General features: G+C 32.3%; 3 protein-coding genes and 2 pseudogenes across 3 annotated transcripts; 3 read left to right on the forward strand and 2 right to left on the reverse strand.

Moving 5' to 3' along the window:
* Window positions 1-1859: 1859 nt before the first annotated feature.
* Window positions 1860-6550, forward strand: LOC132043868 (NAD(P)H-quinone oxidoreductase subunit H, chloroplastic). Its single transcript, XM_059434323.1, has one exon. The coding sequence runs from the start codon at window positions 5369-5371 to the stop codon at window positions 6548-6550; it is 1182 nt and encodes a 393-aa protein (XP_059290306.1). The 5' UTR covers window positions 1860-5368.
* Window position 6551: 1 nt separating this feature from the next.
* Window positions 6552-7714, forward strand: LOC132043869 (NAD(P)H-quinone oxidoreductase subunit 1, chloroplastic-like). Its single transcript, XM_059434325.1, has one exon. It carries the CDS (start codon window positions 6552-6554, stop codon window positions 7116-7118), a length of 567 nt encoding a protein of 188 aa, XP_059290308.1. The 3' UTR covers window positions 7119-7714.
* Window positions 7715-8259: 545 nt separating this feature from the next.
* LOC132043870 (NAD(P)H-quinone oxidoreductase subunit 1, chloroplastic-like) lies at window positions 8260-11064 on the forward strand (the record flags this gene model as incomplete). The annotated part of the gene is given in 2 exon segments (XM_059434326.1): window positions 8260-8594; window positions 8596-11064. Coding segments are annotated over 2 exon segments (537 nt in total), but the record flags the coding sequence as incomplete, so codon positions are not given.
* Window positions 11065-14269: 3205 nt separating this feature from the next.
* On the reverse strand, window positions 14270-17067 carry LOC132043872 (NAD(P)H-quinone oxidoreductase subunit 1, chloroplastic-like; annotated as a pseudogene).
* A 1-nt stretch (window position 17068) lies between these two features.
* Window positions 17069-18081, reverse strand: LOC132043871 (NAD(P)H-quinone oxidoreductase subunit H, chloroplastic-like; annotated as a pseudogene).
* Between the last annotated feature and the right edge of the window lie 1389 nt (window positions 18082-19470).

A 19470-nucleotide genomic window follows, 5' to 3' on the forward strand; every position in this document is an offset into this window, starting at 1 on the left:
ATTAAATTCCCCTTTCCTAAAACAAATTCCTTATAACCATCCTTCCTTGTTAAAACCTTGAAATTTCCCAACAAAAAAAATTCCCTTTTAAAAAACCAGCCCCAATTCCAAAAAAAATTTTTATCAAATAACCCAAACCAAAGGAATACTAAAACCCAATAAAAAAAATCAAATACTTTCTGAATTTTTTAAATTCCATTAAATAACCAATTCCAAGTTTAAAAGAATAATAGAATAAAGGGCATCAAACCAATGGAAATTTTTGATATCCAAGACCATTAAATTTAAAAGACTTTCCTTTTGCGGAAGGTCGGAGACCATAGTTCAAAAAACCCTGGAAAACCAAACGGCGAAATTTTTTTTTGGAAAAGAAACCCCTATTATTGACTAAGGGGAATGAAAGGGTTCCACGCTTCTGTTGTTCAAAAGTTTTTTTTTTTGTTTTTATTCACCGATCTTTAAGGGAAAAAAAATTCAATTAATATTTAAACTTAAGAATTTTTTTACTTTTGAATTTTCAAAACAAATTTTAAAACGGAAAAAAGGGTCAAAATTTGGAAAAAATAACGTTTTGAAATGACCTGTTTAACCAAATTCCCCTTTTTTTTAAAAAAAAGGGGCTTTCTTTAAACCCCGAGGTTTTTTTCAGTAAAATAAATTCCTTTTAAAAATTAGATTCTTTTTTTTTTTATTAAAACTATCCAAATTTTTAAATTTTTAAACGCCAATGGAATTTAGGGGTTTTCAGAATAAAAAAAATGGAATTTTGAAAAAAATTTAAAATTTTCTTTTTTGAAATTTTAATTTTTTAAAAGGGAAAAAAAAAAAGTTTCCTCTTTTTATTCCGTTTTCCAATTTTTAAATAAAACTTTTTCCTTTCGAAATGTTTTATCAATACTTAGTGAAATTTTAGATGAAAAAGATTTGGAACGTGCCCTTCCCCCATTAAATTAATTTTATTGGGTCCAAAAACCTTCTTGACTCAAAAACGGTTAAAAATTTGGGAAAATTGGGGAATAAATTTTAATTGGTTTTTTCGGAAAAAGTTTTTTTAAAATTAAAAATGAAAATCTTAAATAATTTACCCTTGGGATTAATTTTATTTTAAATTTTTTAAAAAAATTTTTTTTATATTTTAATTTTAAATGGGGACTGCTTTTTTTTAAATAATTTTAAAAACTATTTCTAATAAAATTTTTTTTTAAAGTAAAGATTTTTATTCCAAGTGGGATTTATTTCCAGACTAGAGTTTTAAAAGAAAAATTTTTATTTCATTCTTTTGCCTTCCCAAAATTTAAATTTTTGAAATTTGTATATAATTAATTTATATCAAAATGGTCTTTTTTTATTTGTCTTAAATATTTTTTTATTTTGAAAAAAAAAATTTTTCCCCCCCCCCCCCCCCCCCCCCCCCCCCCCCCCCCCCCCCCCCCCCCCCCCCCCCCCCCCCCCCCCCCCCCCCCCCCCCCCCCCCCCCCCCCCCCCCCCCCCCCCCCCCCCCCCCCCCCCCCCCCCCCCCCCCCCCCCCCCCCCCCCCCCCCCCCCCCCCCCCCCCCCCCCCCCCCCCCCCCCCCCCCCCCCCCCCCCCCCCCCCCCCCCCCCCCCCCCCCCCCCCCCCCCCCCCCCCCCCCCCCCCCCCCCCCCCCCCCCCCCCCCCCCCCCCCCCCCCCCCCCCCCCCCCCCCCCCCCCCCCCCCCCCCCCTTTTTTTTTTTTTTTTTTTTTTTTTTTTTTTTTTTTTTTTTTTTTTTTTTTTTTTTTTTTTTTTTTTTTTTTTTTTTTTTTTTTTTTTTTTTTTTTTTTTTTTTTTTTTTTTTTTTTTTTTTTTTTTTTTTTTTTTTTTTTTTTTTTTTTTTTTTTTTTTTTTTTTTTTTTTTTTTTTTTTTTTTTTTTTTTTTTTTTTTTTTTTTTTTTTTTTTTTTTTTTTTTTTTTTTTTTTTTTTTTTTTTTTTTTTTTTTTTTTTTTTTTTTTTTTTTTTTTTTTTTTTTTTTTTTTTTTTTTTTATTTAGATTCAAAGAAATATCTGAATCGAATGAAACGAAAAAAGAAAAAGATTCTCTAATTAGTAATCAGATAATTAACGAATCATTTAGTCAAATTGAATCTGGAAATTGGCCAAATTCTTCACTGATAGAAACCAAAATGAAGGATTTGACTGATAGAACAAGTACAATCAAAAATCAAATAGAAAGAATTACAAAAGAGAAAAAGAAAGTAACTCCAGAAATAGACATTAGTCCTAATAAAACAAATAATATTAAAAAATTAGAATCGCCAAAAAATATTTTCCAAATATTAAAAAGAAGAAATACTCGATTAATATGGAAATTCCATTATTTTCTAAAATTATTCATTCAAAGATTATACATCGATCTATTTTTATCTATCATTAATATTCCCAGAATTAATACACAACTCTTTCTTGAATCAACAAATAAATTGATTGATAAATACATTTCCAATAATGAAATAAATCAAGAAAAAATTAATAATCAAAAAAATTCACTTTATTTCGACTATAAAAAAGTCCCTTTCTAATATTAGTAAGAAAAATTCACATATTTTTTTTGATTTATCCTACTTGTCACAAGCATATGTATTTTACAAATTATCACAAACCCAAGTTATTAATTTGGCTAAATTTAGATCTGTTCTTCAATATAACAGAACGTCTTTTTTCCTTAAGACTAAAATAAAGGACTATTTTAGAACACTAGGAATATTTCATTCTGAATTAAAACATAAGAAACTTCAGAGTTATAGAATCAATCAATGGAAAAACTGGTTAAGACAGCATTATCAATACGATTTATCTCAGATTAGATGGTCTAGATTAATGCCACAAAAATGGCGAAATAGGGTTAATCAAAGTTGTATGGCTCAAAATCAAAATCGAAATTTAAACAAATGGAATTCATATGAAAACGACCAATTAATTCATTACAAAAAAGAAAATGATTCTGAACTCTATTCATTATCAAACCAAAAAGATAAGTTTCAAAATGTTATAGATATGATCTTTTATCATATAAATCGATTAATTATGAAAATAAAAGTGAGTCATTTATTTCTAGATTACCCTTTCAAGTAAATAAGAACCTCGAAATTTCTTATAATTCAAACACGTCCAAACACAACTTTTTTGATATGTCCGGCAATCTTGATATCAATAATTATCTAAGAAAAGGCAATATTCTATATATAGAAAGAAATCTCGATAGAAAATATTTTGATTGGAAAATTATCCATTTTTCTCTTAGACAAAAAGAAGATATTGAGGCCTGGGTTAAGATCGATACCAACAGTAATCCAAATACTAAAATTGGTATTAATAATTATCAAATAATTGAGAAAATCGATAAAAAAGGCCTTTTTTATCTTACAACTCATCAAAATTCAGAAAACACTCAAAAAAATTCGAAAAAAGTCTTTTTTGATTGGATGGGAATGAATGAAAAAATATTTAACCGTCGCATATTCAATCTGGAATTTTGGTTCTTCCCAGAATTTATTTATACTTACTTTATAATGTATATAAAATAAAACCGTGGATTATACCAAGCAAATTACTTCTTTTAAATTTGAATACAAACGAAAATCTTAGTCAAAATAAAAACATCAATAAAAACCAAAAATCAAATAAAAAAATAAAGAATCGAATTCAAGAAGCAAAAGAACCCGCAAGTCAAGGAGAAAGAGAGCGTGGATCAGATATAGAAAACAAAGTAAATCTGCGCCCTATTCTCTCAAAACATAAAAAGGATCTTGAAAAAGATTACGCGGAATCAGACACAAAGAAGGGTAAAAAGAAAAAACAATACAAAAGCAACACGGAAGCAGAACTAGATTTATTCTTGAAACGTTATTTGCTTTTTCAATTGAGATGGAACGATGCTTTGAATCAAAGAATGCTCGATAATATCAAGGTATATTGTCTCCTGCTTCGACTGATAAATCCAAACCAAATTACTGTATCGTCAATTCAAAGGGGAGAAATGAGTTTGGATATAATGCTGATTCAGGCGAATTTAACTCTTACAGAATTGATGAAGAAGGGGATATTGATTATCGAACCTATTCGGTTGTCTGTAAAAAATAATGGACAATTTATTATGTATCAAACCATAGGTATTTCATTGGTTCATAAAAGTAAACACCAAATTAATCAAAGATACCGAGAACAAAGATATGTTGATAAAAAGAATTTTGATGAATTCATTCTGCAACCTCAAACTCAAAGAATAAATACAGACAAAAATCATTTTGATTTGCTTGTTCCTGAAAATATTTTATGGTCTAGACGTCGTAGAGAATTGAGAATTCGAAGTTTTTTTAATTCTTTGAATTGGAATGGCGTCGATAGAAATTCAGTATTTTGCAACGAAACCAATGTAAAAAACTGGAGTCAATTTTTGGATGAAAGGAAACCTCTTTATAAAGAGAAAAAAGAATTAATTAAATTGAAGTTCTTTCTTTGGCCTAATTATCGATTAGAAGATTTAGCTTGTATGAATGAATCGTTATTGGTTTGATACCAATAATGGTAGCCGTTTCAGTATCTTAAGGATACATATGTATCCACGATTGAAAATTAATTGATAGTACTATATACCCTGTCTCGTATAGAGTATCTGAAAGCAAACAAATGCACACATGCCTTGTCTTACATCTCATTCGAATCTAATTCGAGTAGACGATACTAAATCAATAAGGTATCGATTAGATCTAGAAATGAATCAACAGAATCTTCTTCATTTTAGGATTTTAGGTTTAAATTATTCGCTTTTGTGAATGACAAAAATCTACCTACCACCTTTTTGGATTCCTATCTGAATCAAATTTGGAATTTGATTAATTTATTGGAATTGATAAAATTAGGAGTTCATAAAGAAATTAAGTCTATATACCACGTTCAAATTACTGGCATTATTATTACTGATCGATAAAATTCGATAAAATCCATATCTGTAAAATAAAGAAAGGGGAAATTCTTTTATGGTAAAAAAATTCTCATTTCAGTTATTTTTCAAGAAGAAAAGAGAGGATCTGTTGAATTTCAAGTATTCAATTTCACCAATAAGATACGTAGACTTACTTCACATTTAGAATTGCACAAAAAAGACTATTTATCTCAGAGAGGTTTGAAGAAAATTTTGGGAAAACGTCAACGACTGCTAGCTTATTTGGCAAAAAAAAATAGAGTACGTTATAAAGAATTAATTAATCAGTTGGACATTCGAGAGACAAAAACTCGTTAATTTTATTAATTTGAAGAGTCATTTCATTTTCACTTATATGTTTCGATTAAATTTTGATGAACTTCTTTTCACTTTCAGCAATTCATGGAAGAATGAATCGGTAAAAAACTTATGACTGCACCAACTACAAGAAAAGACCTCATGATAGTCAATATGGGGCCTCAGCACCCATCAATGCACGGTGTTCTTCGACTCATCGTTACTCTAGATGGTGAAGATGTTGTCGACTGCGAACCAATATTGGGTTATTTACATAGAGGGATGGAGAAAATTGCGGAAAATCGAACAATTATACAATATTTGCCTTATGTAACACGTTGGGATTATTTAGCTACTATGTTCACAGAAGCAATAACCATAAATGGACCCGAACAATTAGGCAATATTCAAGTACCTAAAAGGGCTAGCTATATCAGAGTCATTATGTTGGAATTGAGTCGGATAGCTTCTCATTTGTTATGGCTCGGTCCTTTTATGGCGGATATTGGTGCGCAGACCCCTTTCTTCTATATTTTTCGAGAAAGAGAATTGATATATGACCTCTTCGAAGCTGCCACCGGTATGCGAATGATGCATAATTATTTTCGTATCGGAGGAGTGGCTGCCGATCTACCCTATGGCTGGATAGATAAATGTTTGGATTTTTGCGATTATTTTTTAACAGGGGTCGCTGAGTATCAAAAACTTATTACCCGGAATCCTATTTTTTTAGAACGAGTTGAAGGCGTAGGCATTATTGGGGGAGACGAAGCATTAAATTGGGGTTTATCGGGACCAATGCTACGAGCTTCCGGAATAGAATGGGATCTTCGTAAAGTTGATCATTATGAGTCTTACGACGAATTTGATTGGCAGGTTCAATGGCAACGAGAAGGGGATTCATTAGCTCGTTATTTAGTACGAATTGGTGAAATGACAGAATCCATAAAGATTATTCAACAGGCTCTGGAAGGAATTCCAGGAGGGCCTTACGAAAATTTAGAAATCCGACGTTTTGACAGATTAAAAGATCCTGAATGGAATGATTTTGAATATCGGTTTATTAGTAAAAAACCCTCTCCAACTTTTGAATTGTCGAAACAAGAACTTTATGTGAGAGTTGAAGCCCCAAAAGGAGAATTGGGAATTTTTCTCATAGGAGATCAGAGCGTTTTTCCTTGGAGATGGAAAATTCGCCCACCAGGTTTTATCAATTTGCAAATTCTTCCTCAGTTAGTTAAAAGAATGAAATTGGCTGATATTATGACAATACTAGGTAGCATAGATATCATTATGGGAGAAGTTGATCGTTGAAATGATAATTGATACAACAGAAATAGAGACTATCAATTCTTTTTCCAAATTGGAATCCTTAAAAGAAGTCTATGGGATCATGTGGATGCTTGTCCCTATTTTGACTCTTGTATTAGGAATCACAATAGGTGTACTAGTAATTGTTTGGTTAGAAAGAGAAATATCTGCAGGAATACAACAACGTATCGGACCTGAATATGCTGGCCCTTTAGGAATTCTTCAAGCTCTAGCAGATGGGACAAAACTACTTTTGAAAGAGAACCTTATTCCATCTACCGGAGATCCTCGTTTATTCAGTATCGGACCATCCATAGCCGTAATATCTATCTTTCTAAGTTATTCAGTAATTCCTTTTGGTGATCACCTTGTTCTAGCCGATCTTAGTATTGGTGTTTTTTTCTGGATTGCCATTTCAAGTATTGCTCCCGTTGGACTTCTTATGTCAGGATATGGATCAAATAATAAATATTCCTTTTTAGGTGGTCTACGGGCAGCTGCCCAATCAATTAGTTATGAAATACCATTAGCTCTATGTGTGTTATCAATATCTCTACGTGTGATTCGGTGAGACCTAAAATTTCTCCAAATTCTTTTCTTTCTAGAAAGAAGGGTAAAAAGATTTGATTGAATATATATATTTTCATTTTTATTCAGCATTTAAGTTGATGAACTAAACCAGATAGTTATATGAGTGAAAGAAAACGGCTTCTAAATTTGCAGTAAAAAGGTTGAGTCTCATTTCCTATGTACAAGAATCAAATGGTGAAAAAAGTAAACATAAGCAATAGAGATTGTTTACCCCAAGATTGGTGAATTGTCATGATAGCTTGAAGCGGGTTCAAAAGATCAACTGTATGGAGTTTTTACTGTCTATTACCATAGATGGATTTCCACAACGGGAGGTTGAAAGCAAAAATGAGTGGATGGTTAGGAAGACCAAGATACACAAAGGATTAGTAATTGAGATTATGTAAGTTATCCAAGAGGATACTTCTGTACATAAAAGGAATTCGAATTGGGGCTTTACGTTCGTAGAAATGGTCAAGAAGTACTCCCCATGATTCTGATCCAGAGTATGTTCCTATCCACTGAGTAAGTAAATAACTATCAAGAACGAAGTAATCTTTTACTTTGGTTAAAGGCCCTTTTTCTGAGAAAGGAGAATAGGAATGAAATAAAATAAATCGAAATAGAAAGAAAAGAATCTAATTGCAAAAGCAAAAAGGAGGGATGTCTTGTTTTTTTCTTCCTTTTTTTCTTTTTTTGTTTTTATTCTTTCTTTCCTATAATTCAATTTTTATTTCTATTTAGAGAGATAAAATTTTTGTCATGATTCGTGAACTAATGGACTCTCTAATTTTTTTTTCATAATTGAAAATTCGAGGTTGAAATGTATATGTGATATTGCTATAAAGCGCATTTTATTTAATGATAAGGTTATTAATCAACAAAGAAAAATTAAAATTCTTAAAAGATGAGATCAATTCAGAAGCATTTATTTATTAGTTTTAAATATAGCAGACAGAATTCCATTGGTCTAATTTGGGACCTTAGGATAGATTTTGATTCTATCTGACAAACATATAAAGATAAAGAATAGGAAAGGGCCCTTAGATTTATTTGTGACCTCTGAGGAGCCGTATGAGGTGAAAATCTCACGTACGGTTCTGTAATAGCGATGGGCACAGTGATGTTATCATCGACTATGATTATCTAACAGTTCAAGTACAGTTGATATAGTGGAAGCGCAGTCAAAATATGGTTTTTGGGGGTGGAATTTGTGGCGTCAACCCATCGGGTTTATCGTTTTTCTAATTTCTTCTCTAGCCGAGTGTGAAAGATTACCTTTTGATTTACCAGAAGCAGAAGAAGAATTAGTAGCAGGGTATCAAACCGAATATTCAGGTATCAAATTTGGTTTATTTTACATTGCTTCATATCTGAATCTACTAGTTTCTTCATTATTTGTAACAGTTCTTTACTTGGGAGGTTGGAATCTTTCTATTCCGTACATATTTGTTCCTGAGCTATTTGGCATAAAAAAGGGGTAAAGTCTTTGGAACACTAATTGGTATCTTTATCACATTAGCCAAAACTTATTTGTTTTTGTTCATTCCTATTGCAACAAGATGGACTTTACCGAGGCTGAGAATGGACCAACTATTAAATCTTGGGTGGAAATTTCTTTTACCTATTTCTCTAGGTAATCTATTATTGACAACTTCGTCCCAACTTCTTTCACTGTAAAAGACCACAATATTCTAGATTCACGACTTGTCTCAAACAAGAGAAAGAAACAAGCATAAAATCTTTTTTATAGATATTCTAAATATGCTCCCTATGATAACTGAATTCATAAATTATGGTCAACAAACAATACGGGCCGCCAGATACATCGGCCAAGGTTTCATGATTACCCTGTCCCACGCAAATCGTTTACCTGTAACTATTCAATACCCCTACGAAAAATTGATCACATCGGAACGTTTCCGAGGCCGAATACACTTTGAATTTGATAAATGCATTGCTTGTGAAGTATGTGTGCGTGTATGTCCTATAGATTTACCCGTTGTTGATTGGAAGTTGGAAACTGATATTCGAAAGAAACGATTGCTTAATTACAGTATTGATTTTGGAATCTGTATATTTTGTGGTAATTGCGTTGAGTATTGCCCAACAAATTGTTTATCAATGACCGAAGAATATGAACTTTCTACTTATGATCGTCACGAATTGAATTATAATCAAATCGCTTTGGGTCGCTTACCAATGTCAGTAATTGATGATTACACAATTCGAACAATTTCGAATTTACCTCAAATAAAAAATGAATAAACCTTTAATTCGATTCTAAAAAAATTCCGAATTACGAAGGCTTAGTTCGGATCTAAAAGAATGAGATTTTTGCTTGGTCAATTCAAACTAGTGGTTGGTTAACGAGACTCCTAGCTTAATTTAGATTGAAAACAAAACCGATTTCTATATTATAGTTATAATAATAGTAATGGTTTCAAAGTAGATAAATGATATCAAAAATAGATAGGTTTAAACTACTCTTTCGACGAATAAAGAATTGATAGTGGTCCAATAAAATAAAAGCATCTACGTCAACTCATACCCATTACAATTTCATTCAATTAATAAGAAGTATCATAAAAAATAGAAAAACTTCTTTTTTCCTGGTCAGGTCAATAAAGTCATGAAATTCTTCGTTTTTGATTTTTTATAAAAAATGGATTTATCTGAACCAATACATGATTTTCTTTTAGTCTTTCTAGGATCGGGTCTTATATTAGGGGGTCTAGGGGTGGTATTACTTCCCAATCCAATCTATTCTGCCTTTTCCTTGGGATTGGTTCTTGTTTGTACATCGTTATTCTATATTCTATCTAACTCCTATTTTGTAGCTGCTGCGCAGCTACTTATTTACGTAGGAGCTATAAATGTTTTAATCATTTTTGCTGTGATGTTCATGAATGGTTCAGAATATTACAAAGATTTTCATCTTTGGACCGTAGGAGACGGAATTACTTCGATGGTTTGTATAAGTCTTTTTATTTCACTAATTACTACTATTTCAGATACGTCATGGTACGGGATTATTTGGACTACAAGATCAAACCAGATTATAGAGCAAGATTTTCTAAGTAATAGTCAACAAATTGGAATTCATTTATCAACCGATTTTTTTCTTCCATTTGAATTGATTTCAATAATCCTTTTAGTTGCTTTAATAGGTGCAATTGCTGTAGCTCGTCAATAAAAAATTTCTATTAAAACTTGGAATTCAAATAGAATTTTGTTCTGTCTTATCACATTCATTTTCCTTCAATTCTATTTGAATTCCAGCTCTCTAAATAGAAAGACTTTAGGTCAATCTAGTACCAATATATTTCTTTGTTCCATACTTGTTATATACTAGTCAATTAAATTGGTTGAATTGTTGTTCATATTGAAAGAGTCGAGATTGATAAGGAGTTGTTTAATGATTCTCGAACATGTACTTGTTTTGAGTGCCTATTTATTTTCTATCGGTATCTATGGATTGATCACAAGTCGAAATATGGTTAGAGCCCTTATGTGTCTTGAACTTATATTGAATGCGGTTAATATAAATTTTGTAACATTTTCTGATTTTTTTGATAATCGTCAATTAAAAGGAGACATTTTCTCAATTTTTGTTATAGCTATTGCAGCCGCTGAAGCAGCCATTGGACTGGCTATTGTTTCATCAATTTACCGTAACAGAAAATCAACTCGTATCAATCAATCAAATTTGTTGAATAATTAGTATTAATCATCTAGATTCTAATATTGATAAATCAATTTTCATTAGCATGTTTGCTACGTAAGGTATGATCTTGTTTGCAAAACATAAGAAATCAAAGTATTTTGGCCTCTCTCATATCTCATAAACCAATCCAGAAGGGGGTTGATTCGAAAATTATGATAACTCATTGATTCATCTGGTATCTAAATATATGATTCGTTTCTAAGTTTACTAGATCGAAAATTTAGAACATTCAAAAACGTATAGACCCAATGTCACATTCAGTAAAGATTTATGATACGTGTATAGGATGTACTCAATGTGTCCGAGCCTGCCCCACCGATGTATTAGAAATGATACCTTGGGACGGTTGTAAGGCTAAACAAATTGCTTCTGCTCCACGAACAGAGGACTGTGTTGGTTGTAAGAGATGTGAATCCGCCTGTCCAACAGATTTCTTGAGTGTCCGAGTTTATTTATGGCATGAAACAACTCGCAGTATGGGTCTAGCTTATTGATACGTTCGAAAAAACTCTACTTGAATTCATTTAATTTTTTTTACCGACAAACCTGTGCTCGAAAATCAAAATATTTTGAGCACGGGTTTTTTTGGTCCAAGTGTATCTTGTCTTTACTACGAATTATTTTCCTTGGTTAACAATAATTGTCGTTTTTCCGATATTTGCGGGTTCCTTAATTTTCTTTCTTCCCCATAAAGGAAATAGGGTAATTCGTTGGTATACCATATGTATATGTATTTTAGAACTTCTTCTAACGACTTATGCATTTTGTTATCATTTCCAATCGGATGATCCATTAATCCAACTAGTGGAGGATTATAAATGGATCGATTTTTTTGATTTCCATTGGAGATTAGGAATAGATGGACTTTCTATAGGACCCATTTTATTAACAGGATTTATCACTACTTTAGCGACTTTAGCGGCTTGGCCAGTTACTCGAGATTCTCGATTATTCCATTTTCTCATGTTAGCAATGTACAGTGGTCAAATTGGATCATTTTCATCTCGGGACCTTTTACTTTTTTTCATCATGTGGGAGTTAGAATTAATTCCTGTTTATCTACTTCTAGCCATGTGGGGAGGAAAGAAACGCCTGTACTCAGCTACAAAATTTATTTTGTACACGGCGGGGGGTTCTGTTTTTCTCTTAATGGGAGTTTTGGGTGTTGCTTTATATGGTTCTAATGAACCAACATTAAATTTTGAAACATTAGTTAATCAGTCATATCCTGTGGTTTTAGAAATAATCTTCTATATTGGATTTTTTATTGCTTTTGCTGTCAAATCGCCCATTATCCCTCTACATACATGGTTACCAGATACCCATGGAGAAGCACACTACAGTACTTGTATGCTTCTAGCCGGAATCTTATTAAAAATGGGAGCGTATGGATTAATTCGAATCAATATGGAATTATTACCTCACGCCCATTCTATATTTTCTCCTTGGTTGATGATAATAGGTACAATACAAATAATCTATGCAGCTTCAACATCTCTTGGCCAACGGAATTTAAAAAAAAGAATAGCCTATTCCTCTGTCTCTCATATGGGTTTCATAATTATAGGAATTAGTTCTCTAACCGATACGGGACTTAATGGAGCCCTTTTACAAATAATCTCTCATGGATTTATTGGTGCTGCACTTTTTTTCTTGGCGGGGACGACTTATGATAGAATCCGCCTTGTTTATCTTGACGAAATGGGCGGAATAGCTATTCCAATGCCAAAAATGTTCACGATGTTCAGTAGCTTTTCGATGGCTTCCCTTGCATTACCAGGTATGAGTGGTTTTGTTGCCGAATTGATAGTATTTTTTGGAATAATTACCGGCCAAAAATATCTTTTAATTCCAAAAATACTAATTACTTTTGTAATGGCAATTGGAATTATATTAACTCCTATTTATTCATTATCTATGTCACGCCAGATGTTCTATGGATACAAGCTATTTAATGCCCCGAAGGATTCCTTTTTTGATTCTGGACCGCGAGAGTTATTTCTTTCGATCTCCATCTTTTTACCCGTAATAGGTATTGGTATATACCCGGATTTCGTTCTTTCATTAGCAGTTGACAAGGTCGAAGTTATTCTATCTAATTTTTTTTATAGATAATTTGGATGACTGAAATAAAAAAACCTATCTTTGTTTTTAAAAACATTCTTGGACAATGAAAAAAAGAAGACTTTTTTCTTCTCTTAACTCTTAAGTTAAGTAAAAACAATGAAATTGAACTACATATGGTAGAAAACCGTGTGAATCATCAATACAATATTTGATTCACACGGTCCGCACGCTGGTTCATACAATGCGCCGCCCGCTCTTGTATTTGGAATAACTTGTCTTGAATTCAATTAAATGTTGATGGAAAAGAACCATAACTATGTAACCCTATTCCTAATAGATTGACCCCAAAATAGCATATCCAAATTATAAGAAAGCCTATAGACGCTACAATTGCAGAATTTGCACCCCGCAAATTTCTATTTGTTCGAGTATGTAAATAAATTGCAAATACGATCCAAGTAATAAACGCCCAAGTTTCTTTTGGGTCCCAATTCCAATACGACCCCCACGCTTCATTAGCCCATACCGCTCCCGAAAGGATTCCTATGGTTAAAAAAGTAAATCCTAAACTAATAACTCGATAACTCCAATAATCCAATTGTTGAATCAATTGGGACCTGTAATAATTTTTAGCAGAAAAAAAAGAAGTATTTTCTAAAACATTTTCACCCAAGAAAAATGACTCGTTTAAAAAACCATTGCTCTTATAAAAAAGCTTTCTGTTTTTTCGAAATGTAATCACTAGAAGTGCTACTGATAATAACGATCCACATAAAAGGGCTGCATAGCCCAATATCATCATACTTACGTGCATTATTAACCACTCGGATTGAAGAGCAGGTACTAATATTCCAGATTGGTGTATTTCAGTTAAAATACCTGAAGTAGCAAAGCCTTGGGTAAAAATAGCACTTGGGCCAGTTATTTTACTTAAAATTAAAACATTTTTTTTGAAATACGGAATTATATGAATAAGGGAGAAACTCCATGAAAGGAAAATTAATGATTCATATAAATCGCTTAGTGGGAAATGGCCCGAAGAAATCCAACGAGTAACTAATAATCCTGTTATACAGAAAAAAGTAACTATTATGCCCTTTTCTGACGAATCATATAGTTTTACGCTTTCATCGACTAAAAAGGTTATCAAATGAATTGTAATTACAATTGAAACGATCGAAAAGGAAATGTGAGTTAATATATGCTCTAAGGTTGAAAATATCATAAAAAATCTTAAAAAAGAAGAGTCCCTTAATTACATAATTCTAAAATGGAAATCGGGAATTGAATTCATTATAAGATCTATTTATCCTTTTTAGAAGACGGTATGCCGCCACTCGGACTCGAACCGAGATGCATTAGCACTGCTTCCTAAGAGCAGCGTGTCTACCAATTTCACCATAGCGGCCTGTCTTGAACTCATAATAGCCTATGAATAAGCAATCGTCGAGATTGAGGAAGCTATTTTAGTTTATTAATGAGTCAAATGGATCAATAACCAAAAAAGGTTGTTCAAATAGGAATTTGAAGTTGAAGGTTCATTATTTTAGATTTGAGTTTAGAGTCTTAGTTTTTTTTATTTAACCTGGGACTTTCCTATATTTTAGGCTTGCCTCGAATTGAACTCTTGTAACTAAATCGTTCTATACTCAATTAAGGAATAGAGTTCAAAAAGTTTTTGTTTTCATTGTTTAATCAGCTATTTCCTATTGATTTTTTTTTCAGAAATCTAAAACAAAAAATGGATTTTGAAGACAAAATAGAAAGAAAAGAACCTATTTTGCATCACTCAAAATTGACAATTAGTGATACAGAATTTCATTAAGCAATTTTATCTATTGGGTTAAGGGCAAAAGATATGGAAATATAGAATTTTTTCTTTTTTAATTGAATTCTGCAAATAGGTCGATGGGGAAAATAAAACTCCCCACCTTGGAATAGAAATGATCTTTATTCTTTTGTAAACAAAAAAATTATTATTCAGTAAATAGAGGATTTCCTAATTCAATTATTTTATATATCAATCAGAAAAGCGAAGAGAGTTCCATTACGTATTGTGAGCTAATCAATATCAAATATGAAAGGGAAATCGTTAAATTATTCAATTAGATAATAATTTAAGAATAATTGAATTCTTTTTTCAAGTTGATTCAAATTATTCTAACGTTTTATTACTTATTTATTTTTGTTTGGCGTACCTCCCAAGTAAAGAACTGTTACAAATAATGAAGAAACTAGTAGATTCAGATAGAAAAATATACAACCAAATTTGATACCTGAATATTCGGTTTGATCCCTGCTACTAATTCTTCTTCTGCTTCTGGTAAATCAAAAGGTAATCTTTCACACTCGGCTAGAGAAGAAATTAGAAAACGATAGTCCTGATGGGTTGACGCCACAAATTCCACCCCCAAAAAACCATATTTTGACTGCGCTTCAACTATATCAACTGTACTTGAACTGTTAGATAATCATAGTCGATGATAACATCACTGTGCCCATCGCTATTACAGAACCGTACGTGAGATTTTCACCTCATACGGCTCCTCAGAGGTCACAAATAAATCTAAGGGCCAATTTCCTATTCTTTATCTTTATATGTTTGTCAGATAGAATCAAAATCTATCCTAAGGTCCCAAATTAGATAATGGAATTCTGTCTGCTATATTTAAAACTAATAAATAAATGCTTCTGAATTGATCCATCTTTTAAGAATTTTAATTTTTCTTTGTTGATTAATAACCTTATCATTAAATAAAATGCGCTTTATAGCAATATCACATATACATTTCAACCTCGAATTTTCAATTATGAAAAAAAAATTAGAGAGTCCATTAGTTCACGAATCATGACAAAAATTTTTTCTCTAAATAGAAATAATTATAGGAAAGAAAGAATAAAAACAAAAAAGAAAAAAGGAAGAAAAAAAAACAAGACATCCCTCCTTTTTTGCTTTTGCAATTAGATTCTTTTCTTTCTATTTCGATTTATTTTATTTCATTCCTATTCTCCTTTCTCAGAAAAAGGGCCTTTAACCAAAGTAAAATCTTCGTTCTTGATAGTTATTTACTTACTCAGTGGATAGGAACATACTCTGGATCAGAATCATGGGGAGTACTTCTTGACCATTTCTACGAACGTAAAGCCCCAATTCGAATTCCTTTTTATGTACAGAAGTATCCTCTTGGATAACTTACATAATCTCAATTACTAATCCTTTGTGTATCTTGGTCTTCCTAACCATCCACTCATTTTTGCTTTCAACCTCCCGTTGTGGAAATCCATCTATGGTAATAGACAGTAAAAACTCCATACAGTTGATCTTTTGAACCCGCTTCAAGCTATCATGACAATTCACCAATCTTGGGGTAAACAATCTCTATTTTATGTTTACTTTTTCACCATTTGATTCTTGTACATAGGAAATGAGACTCAACCTTTTTACTGCAAATTTAGAAGCCGTTTTCTTTCACTCATATAACTATCTGGTTTAGTTCATCAACTTAAATGCTGAATAAAAATGAAAATATATATATTCAATCAAATCTTTTTACCCTTCTTTCTAGAAAGAAAAGAATTTGGAGAAATTTTAGGTCTCACCGAATCACACGTAGAGATATTGATAACACACATAGAGCTAATGGTATTTCATAACTAATTGCAGCAGCTGCCCGTAGACCACTAAAAAGGAATATTTATTATTTGATCCATATCCTGACATAAGAAGTCCAACGGGAGCAATACTTGAAATGGCAATCCAGAAAAAAACACCAATACTAAGATCGGCTAGAACAAGGTGATCACCAAAAGGAATTACTGAATAACTTAGAAAGATAGATATTACGGCTATGGATGGTCCGATACTGAATAAACGAGGATCTCCGGTAGATGGAATAAGGTTCTCTTTCAAAAGTAGTTTTGTCCCATCTGCTAGAGCTTGAAGAATTCCTAAAGGGCCAGCATATTCAGGTCCGATACGTTGTTGTATTCCTGCAGATATTCTCTTTCTAACCAAACAATTACTAGTACACCTATTGTGATTCCTAATACAAGAGTCAAAATAGGGACAAGCATACATGATCCCATAGACTTCTTTTAAGGATTCCAATTTGGAAAAAGAATTGATAGTCTCTATTTCTGTTGTATCAATTATCATTTCAACGATCAACTTCTCCCATAATGGATATCATGCTACCTAGTATTGTCATAATATCAATTTCATTCTTTAACTAACTGAGGAAGAATTTGCAAATTGATAAACCTGGTGGGCGAATTTTCCATCTCCAAGGAAAACGCTCTGATCTCCTATGAGAAAAATTCCCAATTCTCCTTTTGGGGCTATCACATAAAGGTCTGTTTCGACAATTCAAAAGTTGGAGAGGGTTTTTTACTAATAAACCGATATTCAAAATCATTCCATTCAGGATCTTTTAATCTGTCAAAACGTCGGATTTCTAAATTTTCGTAAGGCCCTCCTGGAATTCCTTCCAGAGTGAATAATCTTTATGGATTCTGTCATTTCACCAATTCGTACTAAATAACGAGCTAAAATCCCCTTCTCGTTGCCATTGAACCTGCCAATCAAATTCGTCGTAAGACTCATAATGTTACGAAGATCCCATTCTATTCCGGAAGCTCGTAGCATTGGTCCCGATAAACGTATTAATGCTTCGTCTCCCAATAATGCCTACGCCTTCAAAAAAAAATAGGATTCCGGGTAATTTTTTGATACTCAGCGAATGTTAAAAAATAATCGCAAAAATCCAAACATTTATCTAATTGAATTCTTTACGAAAATAATTATGCATCACGCATACCGGTGGCAGCTTCGAAGAGGTCATATATCAATTTTTTCGAAAAATATAGAAGAAAGGGGTCTGCGCACCAATATCCGCAGACCGAGCCATAACAAATGAGAAGCTATCCGTTTTCCAACATAATGACTCTGATATAGCTAGCCCTTTTTAGGTACTTGAATACCTCGGGTCTTATGGTTATTGCTTCTGTGAACATAGTAGCTAAATAATTTTACATAAGGCAAATTCTATTTTCTCCATCCCTCTATGTAAATAACCCAATATTGGTTCGCAGTCGACAACATCTTCACCATCTAGATTGGTCGAAGAACACCGTGCATTGATGGGTGCTGAGGCCCCATATTGACTATCATGAGTTTTTTACCGATTCATTCTTCCATGAATTGCTGAAAGTGAAAAGAAGTTCATCTTTTAATCGAAACATAACTGAAAATGAAATGAATTCTTCAAATTAATAAAATTAACGAGTTTTTGTCTCTCGAATGTCCAACTGATTAATTAATTCTTTATAACGTACTTTTTTTTTTGCCAAATAAGCTAGCAGTCGTTGACGTTTTCCCAAAATTTTCTTCAAACCTCTCTGAGATAAATAGTCTTTTTTGTGCAATTCTAAATGTGAAGTAAGTCTACGTATCTTATTGGTGAAATTGAATACTTGAAATTCAACAGATCCCCTCCTTTTTTTCTTCTTGAAAAATAACTGAAATGACAGAATTTTTTACCATAAAAGAATTTCCCCTTTCTTTATTTTACAGATATGGATTTTATCGAATTTTATCGATCAGTAATAATAATGCCAGTAATTTGAACGTGGTATATAGACTTAATTTCTTTATGAACTCCTAATTTTATCAATTCCAATAAATTAATCAAATTCCAAATTTGATTCAGATAGGAATCCAAAAAAGGTGGTAGGTAGATTTTTGTCATTCACAAAAGCGAATAATTTAAACCTAAAATCCTAAAATGAAGAAGATTCTGTTGATTCATTTCTAGATCTAATCGATACCTTATTGATTTAGTATCGTCTACTCGAATTAGATTCGAATGAGATGTAAGACAAGGCATGTGTGCATTTGTTTGCTTTCAGATACTCTATACGAGACAGGGTATATAGTACTATCAATTAATTTTCAATCGTGGATACATATGTATCCTTAAGATACTGAAACGGCTACCATTATTGGTATCAAACCAATAACGATTCATACAAGCTAAATCTTCTAATCGATAATTAGGCCAAAGAAAGAACTTCAATTTAATTAATTCTTTTTTTCTTTATAAAGAGGTTTCCTTTCATCCAAAAATTGACTCCAGTTTTTTACATTGGTTTCGTTGCAAAATACTGAATTTCTATCGACGCCATTCCAATTCAAAGAATTAAAAAAAAACTTCGAATTCTCAATTCTCTACGACGTCTAGACCATAAAATATTTTCAGGAACAAGCAAATCAAAATGATTTTTGTCTGTATTTATTCTTTGAGTTTGAGGTTGCAGAATGAATTCATCAAAATTCTTTTTATCAACATATCTCTTTGTTCTCGGTATCTTTGATTAATTTGGTGTTTACTTTTATGAACCAATGAAATACCTATGGTTTGATACATAATAAATTGTCCATTATTTTTTACAGACAACCGAATAGGTTCGATAATCAATATCCCCTTCTTCATCAATTCTGTAAGAGTTAAATTCGCCTGAATCAGCATTATATCCAAACTCATTTCTCCTTTGAATTGAC

Source organism: Lycium ferocissimum, unplaced genomic scaffold, assembly GCF_029784015.1.
Source record: "Lycium ferocissimum isolate CSIRO_LF1 unplaced genomic scaffold, AGI_CSIRO_Lferr_CH_V1 ctg29734, whole genome shotgun sequence".
Taxonomy (NCBI): domain Eukaryota; kingdom Viridiplantae; phylum Streptophyta; class Magnoliopsida; order Solanales; family Solanaceae; genus Lycium; species Lycium ferocissimum.

Bases quoted from the DNA above. Each gene is read 5' to 3' on its own strand.
- LOC132043869 (XM_059434325.1), top strand. From the start codon at position 6,552: ATGATAATTGATACAACAGAAATAGAGACTATCAATTCTTTTTCCAAA.
- LOC132043868 (XM_059434323.1), top strand. From the start codon at position 5,369: ATGACTGCACCAACTACAAGAAAAGACCTCATGATAGTCAATATGGGG.